At 38.8% G+C, this 10,985-nt stretch overlaps 1 protein-coding gene across 1 annotated transcript; it reads left to right on the forward strand.

Moving 5' to 3' along the window:
* Nucleotides 1-41: 41 nt before the first annotated feature.
* LOC108505025 (Y+L amino acid transporter 2-like) lies at nucleotides 42-9,220 on the forward strand (the record flags this gene model as incomplete). The annotated part of the gene is made up of 7 exons (XM_017830614.1): nucleotides 42-229; nucleotides 1,102-1,225; nucleotides 1,969-2,072; nucleotides 2,383-2,479; nucleotides 3,779-3,928; nucleotides 6,170-6,353; nucleotides 7,068-9,220. Coding segments are annotated over 7 exons (939 nt in total), but the record flags the coding sequence as incomplete, so codon positions are not given.
* Nucleotides 9,221-10,985: the final 1,765 nt, after the last annotated feature.

The following is a 10,985-nucleotide window of genomic DNA, read 5'->3' on the forward strand; positions in this document are numbered from 1 at the left end:
ACCGGCTGGTGATGCTTTGCCTGATGCACCCTAAGTCGTAATCCTTGAAACATAACAGGCAATTGGCACCTGCCGTTTGTACAGGGGAAACAGAAAACCTGAGAGCTCCGTTCGAGGGCTCAGCAACCAACCCAGGGATGATCGCCCTGGCTCTCTACTCTGCCCTCTTCTCCTACTCAGGATGGGACACGCTCAACTACGTCACTGAGGAAATGCAGAACCCCGAGAGGTAAACATACGGTTTTGCTTTGAATCTCTGACGGGTGATGGCAGGGCAAGCCACTCTGTATTTGTTTCTGATTGGAAACTAGTCAAACTATTTTCTCTGCAAAATCCTTGTTCTTTTCAAACAAAGGAATGAGAACTCTTTCTGGTTATTGTGCTCAGTCATCAGTTGTATCGCACTAATAAATCACTTGCCTTTACATATTTTACACCGTACACTTCAGACTAGAATTTTTCAAGGGGGAGAACAAACCCCTGCTGAAAGCAGGGAAAAGCATGGATCCGTATAGCCCTCTAAAATTCCCTACTTCTTTTCAGTTGGACAGAACAATTATTTTCGCAGGACTGGTTTTGCCACCGGTAGAGTAAGACTGTGTCAGGTTTATGACTTTTATAAGCTAATCTTCAGCATTACTGTTTATGGGCAAATACCATCTCCTCCCCTCTGTAGGGATGTCAGCCCTTTGGGAGTTGTATGTGTCACCTACTCAAGCTGGTCTTGGGACATACATAGGTTATAAGTCAGGAAAAAATGCCACAGTCAAGAAAATACCTAAGTGTGAATTTAAATTTCATTGTTTAGGTGCTCTCTTAAATTGCTTCATATAAAAGACAGTATATTAAATTTACATGTATGAGTGTACATTTTATTTTTCTCTAAACCTTGTGACAGATCCACAAGCAACAAACTAAGCTGCTTATGGAATTGCTCCACACATGGCTGCATATTATTTTGTAACCCTGTGATTACAAAATGATGGATTACAAGCTGTGGTGGAGGTATCCACTGACAAATGTTTGAATCTGGAAATAATCTTCTATTTAAGTATTTCTTATTTAAAGAATATGAAATAATTTTTTATTTTCCTTTTGCAGGAATCTACCTCTTTCTATTGCAATTTCAATGCCTATTGTGGCTATTATTTACTTGTTGACTAATATAGCGTACTACGTAGTGTTGGACATGTCAGATCTGCTCACAAGTGATGCAGTGGCTGTGGTAAGTTGGGAAAAATAACTAAAACAAAAGACACTGCAGAAAAATCTCAAGTAGCATACTTCTTGGCAAATTAAAATAATAACAATTGAAATAATTTCACACTGAAGGCTTCTGCTTTGGTTAAAACACTTTTTTCCATGTAAGAGTACTAGTATATTAGAAGGTGCATATCAAGAACGTATCCAATAAATCTGCTCTTGAAAAATCCTCTTGTATACTCTGTAAATCATGCTCTTAACAGTACATCATTAGAAGGATGCTTTTCCCAGGATCAGACAGAGAGAGAGCTATAGAAAGTCTGAGTAGTTGGAGAACCAGGGTTTTTTGTTATCATTCTAATGTGCAGTGTGTGATGCAGACCCACAGCAATATTTTCAACACAAAAATATTCACTGAAATGCTTTCTTAAAACCTTATTAATATTATACAGAAGTAAAATGAAAATTCACGGATTATTACAGCTGGGATTTGTCAGAATAGATTAAAGCCAATACATCTTCTTTTCCCTTATTGACTTGATCTACACTTAGAATTTTTTTTAATCTTTTTTTAAAATAGCTACCATTTTTATTTTGATACTGATCAGCTTTTCCAAATTCTAACTTCCCAAATCATTATTGGGTGTCATAAGAAAGCATGGGGTATGACACGACGTTTGGGATGGTTTGTTTTCATGAGTTTCTCAGGATTGTCCATATGCTTAACGTAATACACCTCACCGTTATTTTCGTCTTCTGTTACAGACATTTGGCAATGAAACCCTTAGTCATGCTAAGTGGATAATTCCTATAGCAGTGGCCATGTCTTGCTATAGCGGCTTAAACTCGTCAATTATCGCAGCATCTCGGTATGAAATACAAGATTTATTTTAAATAATTGAATAGGAATAATTTGTTATTAATCTGCATTCTTTATTACTGCATGGGAGAAGTGATACAGTTAATTTTTACCATGTCAAGTTGTTTATTTATGGTGGAGGAGTTGTTACAATCCCATAGGTCTTCTCATGACCAGCACCATTTGATAAACTAAAGCCACTTGAGATGAGAGCAGCATGTACGGCAGAGTAATGAAAGAATTATTTCTTTGTTTTGTTAGAAAGCAACAAGCTATTCCTTGGCTCTCTGTCTGGTTGAGTTTTCTTATTTGTTTTTTAGGCTTTTTTATGTTGGAGCCAGGGAAGGACACCTCCCTGTCAGCCTGAGCTTGATTCATATAAAGTGCTTCACACCAGTCCCTGCTCTCCTCTTCAATGTAAGTAACAGCCCAGCCTCGAGCAGGCAGGGTTCAGACCCAGGGGTAAAACACCTCACCTCTGCCCAGTGCTCTCACAGGCATCTCCTGTGCTGGACACATCTTCTGAAAATGTCCAGAAGTCACTGAAAGGGTGGAGATGGTGTTATTTTGCCTCATAGGGGTTTTTTCAGTGGAAAGAGAATGGCTTGATTCACTTGCCAAACGATATTAGTGAGAAGTACAATACCATTACTGAGAAAACAGAGAATGGCTAAATATGTAATGGTATAGACAGGAGCTGCTTAAGTCTGTTTAAGGCTTTATGCAAGCTTTCAGTGTCACTGGAGGAGAGTATAGCAGGAACATCTCTCAGACCCTGCCATAGGCTCATATTCTATGGCTCTATTTATAACAGAAGTGGCAAAGCACCTAAAATTAAATTTCTACCATTGGATGCCTATTACCATTTCCTGCTGTCACTATATAAATGAGTCTTGTGACACAAAATTGAGGAACGAAAAGTTACAGAATTGGTGTAAATGATTTTCATAAATAATCCATGTATTTAAGTGTGTATTTTATTTGGTATCTGCCTTTGCCCTGTGTTACATATCATTTATGATCTCATTTATGGTCCTGTTTAGCTTCAAATAATTTACTAAAAGTTATAATCTCATTATGAACACTTTTCTTACAGGGATTCTGTTTGCACTGGCAAGATGAGCTATATTCTTTTAATACACCACCAACCACATTTTTCATGTGGAAGGTGGAAGTTTTTTCTGCTCATTTGTTAAAACAGACTTTAAATTCCTGGTGGCTTAGGTCTTTCCATGCAGGCAGAATAGCATACCTGCAGACCACAAAATTTATTCAAATGCTCTCAATTTATGGGTGGATTATGGAAGCCTCTAACATTGAAACTAAATTAAAACTTTGCTTTCAAACTGAAGCCAACCAAAACAGCAGAGTAAGCCTCTACATACTGAGAGCTTCTTGGTAACCTTCTCTATACTGCAGCAGAGTCTGGGACTCCTCACCTGGCCTTCTTGGGAGAGTTGCCTACTGTGCTGAAACATAACTTCACAGACTCAACACCTCTTCAGCCAAATGTGTTGCTTAACATTTGCTACGTTTAACAAAGAGATGCCAGCATGTTTCACACAGCATATTTGGAGATTTCTCAAAAGTTTCAGTACATCTTTCTTGCGAGGACCTGATCTCCTAAGTCCAGACAAATATGTTGGAAACAGGCCAGTTTATAATTTTACTCTCTTTATTTTCACATTAAATGTTCTTTGCTTTTATTATCTCTAGGGCTTAATGACTTTGCTTTATCTCCTTGTGGAAGATGTTTTCCTCCTCATTAATTACTACTGCTTCAACTACTGGCTCTTTGTGGGTCTGTCTATTGCAGGACTAATATATTTGAGATATACTCAACCACATAGACCACGACCTATTAAAGTAAGTAAACAAGAGAGAAACCAAGCCCTAAAAGCCAGCTAATGCACGCGTTTATGTGATCTTTAATACCACAACCACAACATTACCAGTTACATCATAGGCTATTTATAAGCCATAGAAATTCTTACAAAATAGAAGATGAAGGAGCAAAACCAATTTGAGTTTCCACAAGAACATCTGTTCCGGTACTTTTGCTGTTATATTTACCATTTGGTTTTCTTTCATTCAAACTGATAAATATTTTTATTTCAAAATAAATAAGAAATAAATAAATGTCTGGGGTTCTTAGCCTGTGCTGGAAGAATAGCAGACCTCAGTAGAGCTAGTGATGGAGGCTCCAGAGAGGTTAACACTGATCAAACTTACATGATTTAACAAACTCAGTAAAATCCCTCCAAAGCCCATAAATGCCCACAATTCTCACACAGAAGTTCGAAAGCTCACATAGAAGTTCAAAAGCTTAAATAGTCAAATATATTTTGATTGTTCCCTCCCATTGCATAGTGGTCATAGACAGCAAAATGCAAGTTTAATGATTGACTTAGAAGAGCATTTAACTATCAGTTAGGAGAGGGAGACAGCACAGAAACAGTCTAAAACTTGTTTCTAGTTTTAATCCAATGGTTGTCCAGGAGGCAAGGATGGAAACACACAGCTTCCCGCAGGCACATAAAACCATGCACTGGCTCCTGTTTGTTGGCTCCATGGCCTGCATTTTGACTCTGCATTAATACAGTAAAAATTAAGAGAATTATAAATTCACACTCAACCTAAACATATATTCCTTATCACTCTCTCTTGCTACTCCTGCATCATTTTTACGAACACTTTTTTTTACATTTAAGTGTAACATCCTTATTAATAAAAAAAAAAAATGGTTCAAACAACTAAGAGCCTACTGCTGGAAAAGTTTCCAGTCTTCCAGAGCAGACCAAATTTTTCTGAACCATGTTCACATTTAATTTTCATACTATCCCCCAGCCTATGTGGAAGATAAAGATTAAATCTTACCTTAGTGGTAGTTTTGTTTCTGATTCTACTAAAACAAGGATTACAGTCAGATTATATATGTTTAATTCCTGTCAGCATTTGCCATTTTAGTCAACACCATACCACCATATACACTTTTTCCTATTCTGAAATGTAGCAACTTACATTTTTAACCTTTATAAGCAAAGAGAAGTAATTATACCAGTGAATTCTCAGAAGCTTCAGCTAGTATTCAAATGTCAACTCCTGGACTCTTGAGAAGGTTCACTACCCCAGACAGTGAAAAAAAATGTAGTGAAAAATAAATTCATGAAGAGGTTATTGCAACTTTCATAGAATCATAGGGAATGTTAAGGGTTGAAAAGGACCTTAAAGATCATCTAGTCCCAACAACCCCTGCCATGGCCGGGGGCACCCCTCACTAGACCAGGTTGCTCAAGGGCTTATCCAACCTGGCTTTGAACACTGGAGTTGGGTCATCCACAACCTTCCTGGGCAACCTGTTCCAGTGTCTCACCACCTTCACAGTAAAGAATTTCTTTCTAATATCTAGTCTAAATTTCCCCACTTTCAGTTTGTACCCATTTGTACCCATTACTCCTTGTTCTATTGCTACAGTTCCTGACAAAGTGTCCCTCTCCAGCTTCCCTGTAGGCCCCCTTCACATACTGGAAGGTTACTATCAGGTCTCCACTCAACCTTCTCTTCTCCAGGCTGAACAGCCCCAACTTTCTCAGCCTGTCTTCGTAGGGAAGGTGTTCCAGTCCTCTTACCAACTTCATGGCCCAACTTTCCTTATTTGTGGTATAATATTTGTTAAATGCCCACACAAAAGGGTTGTAGATCAGTCCATTAGTTCTATAGCACCAAGATGGTCATTGAAAGTCTAGCTGTTAGTTCCAAATCAAAATTACCCTTAAAAATTTGCAACTGAAGTTAGAGGGAAAACTACGCATTACTGCTCAGTTTGAAAGCACTGCTTTCAAAGGTTGATATTTTACTAATTGAAAGGAACTGAGCTTGTGCAGGCCTGAAAAAAAAAATGGTCAGATAGGTGTGGTATAAGAGTTTCTCAGCAGTGCTCTTTGCTAGCTTACAAAAGCTAACAAATTGTGCTGACTGTAAGCAGACAAAAGATTCAGTACATGCTTTTATTATTGACATGTCTAACTTCAGTCTGCAAAGCTTGGCATTTTTGTAATAGAGTATTTATTTGCATCTTTTAATTATTTTTTTTTTTTGTCTCCACAGCTTAGCCTCTTCTTCCCTATAGTATATTGTTTATGTTCCCTTTTCCTGGTCTTAGTTCCTCTCTACAGTGACACAATCAATTCCCTTATTGGTGTTGGTATTGCCCTCTCAGGCATTCCTGCATATTATTTGGGAGTCTATCTGCCATTTGAAAAACGACCTAAATGTCTACAGTGGCTCTCTGGTAAGCAAGATCATCCTGTCCTACTCACTGTGCCAAAACCTTGGTCAGAAGAAAGAAAGAATAATTTTTCTTAAAGTCCTTTCTCTTTATTAAGTTTTGCTATGCTTTTGGATGTGCCATGTCATCTGCTTCATCACATGGTCTTGAAAACAAAGCCATGCATATTTGTACGAACCAGTTCAATATGCGGATGTTATATGATCATCTGATATCTGTGGTGTTGAGCTATTACAATATGTTGGCTGAATAAAAGCCATGTAGGATTGTGAATACTAAATGTGTGCTTTTTAGTACCCTGGAAGGCAGACATACCAGGACACCATTGCTTCACTTTCTATACAAGGAATGGAACATCCAAGTCAGAGGAGTCCATGAATTTTCATAAACAGTGAAATAATTAATTACTGACCTGAAGGGTATTGACTCCTCAAATTCAGGCAGTCTTGAAAAGCAAAACTTTAATGTTTTTATTCACTTTGAACTCATCTATCAATCTGACAATTCAATAAAAATGTTGATGAAAGTCTGATTAAACAAGACTTTCAGTTTAATTACTGAACTTTTCTTATTTATCTATCTGCAACATGATTAATTCAATTGATTAAGGTGTTTTAAGATTTTCCTAATATCAGTGTAATGCTTTCAAATCCTCAAAATCGATATATTTGTCCAAGATCTAATATAACTTTGTCTTATCCATTTTTACTATTGCAGCTACAACAACAAAGTATTTTCAGATGCTCTTCTACTGTGCTTTGTCAGACCTGGACACAGACATGGAACCTACAGCAGCTAAGAGTAAATAGAGTTGCCTTGACATTGAGAGTTGGGCCATGACATCTCCTCCTTGGAGCAATTTTTATCATCTGAAGTTCTCCCCATGTGTTCAGTCATACTAAAACACTAATCACTGTACTGTGCATCAGTTTGATGTCAATTAAGTTTTGCTTGTTAGCAAATTAGACTAATTCAGTCTTCTTAAATGGAAAAGACAATAACTGTTAAAAAAAAAAAAGCTGTCAGCCTTGCAACCTAGAACACAAAAACAGGTGCTCCAACTCAAATATGGTTTGTCGATATGCAGTGCCATTTGTAATCCTTGTTGGCAAGTCATAGTTCCTTTCTGTATTTATATTTGCATGTAACCTACATTGTTTCTAATTTGAATTTCATCATTCCTCTTCAACTAAGGTAGTTTAATCTTGTACAGGTCCCTGTAGCTTGTAGAATTATCGTGTTTCATTGTTGTCTGCTCAGAGAAAGAGCAATGGAATAGGCAATTGTTGCTACTTACACCTCTCTTTATTCCCATCTCACACTATAAGGTCAGCTGCAGGATTGTAATTTCATGCATCTCCAACATTGTGTTTGCTGATAGGGCTCCTATGAAATCTACTATTTGCATTTCAAAGCCATCTGCAGTGGCAGCTTCCTTTGGCAAGGTTTTCTTTCAATACAAAGTATGAACAATGAAAATGCAATTAATTAAGGTAAACGTGAAGATATTAGAGATGCATGTTTTGCTTTTTGGAAGCCACTGTTTTCAAGCACTAAAATCAGTTAGGTATCACACCTACAAAACAGAAAGAGAAAAGAAGACCTGGGATGTAGCTGCAGCTCAGAATATGCCCATGTACTCTTCACACACAACACGTCTCTGTCACAGTATAGCACCACTGTACTCCTGCTCTATGACTGTACAGAAATATTGCATTTTCACTCCATGTCTTGTGAAGCGCTGGTTAGTGACAGAGCTGCGGTCCCAGACTGTATCAGGGCACAGAGACAGTACAAACCCTACAAGCCGGTACCAAACTAAACGTGACAGTCTTTGCCTCCACGGAGTTCAAAGTCATGCTTGAAGCTGAGCCATGTGTCACACCAAGACACCTGAGGTGATGTCTCAGGTGGTAACAGATAGCAGCGTTACAAGTAGTGTAATAAGGGTATGGACTAAGACCACGTCCATACAAAATTCTGAGCTGAGAAACTTCTTTCGTTGTCTGTTCTTTGCTAAAATCTGTTTTTGTTTGTATCTGTGTATCAGGTTTGGCTGAGATGGAGTTCATTTTCCCCAAAGCAGCCCCCACAGTGCTGTACTTTGCATTGGTAGCTAGAAACATGTTGATAACACACCTGTGTTTTGGCTACTGCTGAGCACAGCATCAGCACTGTCTCCCCAGCATTCCACCCCACATCAGTAGGCTGGGGGTGGGCAGGATCTTGGGAGTGGACACAGCTATAATAGCTGACCCAAATTGACCAAAAGGATATTCCATACCATGTGACATAAGCTCAGATATAAAAGCTAAGAAAAGAAGCAGGAAAGGGGGGCATTAGTTATTTACAAAGTTTGCCTTCCAGAGCAACTGCTATGTGTGCTGAAGTCCTGCTTCCCAGGAAGTGGCCGGACATCACTTGCTGATGGGAAGTAGAGGACAAAATTATTTTTCTCACTCTTTGCTTGTGCACTTTTGCTTTAGCAAACTACTTTATCTCAACTTTCAAGTTGTTTTCCATCTTATTTTCTCTCCCATGTCCAACTGAGAAGGGGGAGTGATAGACCAACTTGCTAGGCACCTGACATCCAGCCAAGGTCAACCCACCACAGCCTGTTAAATTTCTGGGTATGACCCACAAGCCTTCACTTTCTTTCTGGACAGAAGGAAAGCAGTAGTCAGATGCAAGGTTATAAATGTAAATAAAGTCATTGAAATTCCCCATGGACATTGGAATCTCAGATATGTTAATGTGTTTGTTGATTTTTCACTTCTTACAAATAATACATGTAAGTTATTGCCAAATATCTAAAGTAAGTCATAGATGTTGCAAGTGTTTAAACAAATAAACATTTGAGCCTTGTCAAATGCTGTAGTTGTGTGGTTTTAAAGCATAAAAATAGTACTGTGAAAGAAATTTGCCCTGCCTTACATCTCTCAAGTTGTTTTGCCAGGAGAGCAGTGAGACACTAAGACTCTTGTGTTCTCTGTCACACAATAAAATAAGCATTTATGGAAGGAAAAATTTTGAGTTGCTCTCAGATGGGACATATGAGCAATTCAAACACTTTCTTGCTCTAAGAGTTAACACTGTTTTTTACATTATTCACAGATAGTCAATTATGCAGTGAGACAATAAACAGTTTTGTTTTTTCAAAGACAAGTCTTAGCACCTAGGCTAAGTATCTCATCCTTACATTACATAGGACATCTGGTTTGCCTACTAACATGTCTGTGGTGGAAGGGACTTGCATATGGATAACACAGGAAGCCTCTGAAAGATGCAGCCCATCGAGGTGAAGGCTGCACTGCAAAGAATAACGGGAGCCTGGCTGTATGGCCAGTCTTCACGAGCGAAGATTTGGGAAAGGTCATTAACCCTTCGAGCCTGCGCAGTGGATTTCTTAGGTGAGACACAGCGTGCGCTGAACTGAGCCCACCCTTTAATCCTGAGGTTCATCTGCCAGGGCCAAGCAAGCTTGGACAGCGGCAGTGAGGGTCTCAGGACGTAGGTTTGTTTAGAGTGACCTTCTCTTAGATGGATTGCCACACAGGGCTGACGAGCTCCATCTGCCCGGGGGGCTGGGAATCGAACCCGGGTTGCAGCGGTGAGAGTCCTGCACCCTAACCACTAGACCACAGACCACAGGGACAAGAGACCCTGGCAAATAGCCCATATGCAGAGCTGGGGAAGGGTCTTTCAGGGGCAAAAGCTGGGGCAATACAGTACTTGAGGGTAATATTAGCTCTTCTTTAGGAATTAGGAAAATACCATTCTTGCTTTTTACAAAGCATCACAGTTCTTTGAATAAAAGCAGGAGAAGAGAATTGGTATCAGATGCAATTTCTGTGTCAGCAAAGGAAAACAGAAGCTGTTGTTGACAGAGGAAAGACTATCAGCCATAGCAAGTCAGAAGATGTCTGGGCTTTGCATGAGCCTGAAGAGCTGTAAGAGCAGTTGTGTGTTCCCTGGATACAGAGGTAAGGAAATGCTTTCATACATCAAGTAGGATGAGGATATTGAAATGTGAAGCAACCTGAGAGACACAAGACCTGACACTGGGACAGGTCACAGCTCTGTTACAGGATGAAGTGCCTTCAGTACACGTGAGACTTGAAACTGAAGACATTTCCTAAATACCTGTTCTTGAAACTTATGTTCACTGTGTAACAGGAGCTTTAGAAGTATTATTGCACAATCTTTCAATCTGTAGTACTAGATTTGTCAAGTCCCTGTTCTGATAAGCTATCAAGTTTTGCAAATCTTCCCATTTTCTTCTGCAGGACTGATTTTTTTACTTATGAGAAGTGGTAGCCAAGAAACTATGTGAAGTGTATTTTGTAAGTGGCTCAACAGCTCTAAAAAAATAAAAAATAAGTGAATATGGGAAATAAAATGCAGCCCTAAATATGATGCCCTAAATACTCCCCACAGTAAGGGGAGAATTAATTTCTTTGTCTTTTACATCAAGAGCCTAGATTATTACTACAAAAAATTATAAATACTTTTTTAGGAACACACATTTAATGTAATGGATGTCGCTAAAAAACATGAAAGATGAGCTATTGAAAGGTCAATATTAGAGTCAAAGGATTGGAGTGGAATTTTGGTTACATGACCATGGATTTGAAA

Source organism: Lepidothrix coronata, unplaced genomic scaffold (assembly GCF_001604755.1).
Source record: "Lepidothrix coronata isolate B3197 unplaced genomic scaffold, Lepidothrix_coronata-1.0 Scaffold181, whole genome shotgun sequence".
NCBI classification, from domain to species: domain Eukaryota; kingdom Metazoa; phylum Chordata; class Aves; order Passeriformes; family Pipridae; genus Lepidothrix; species Lepidothrix coronata.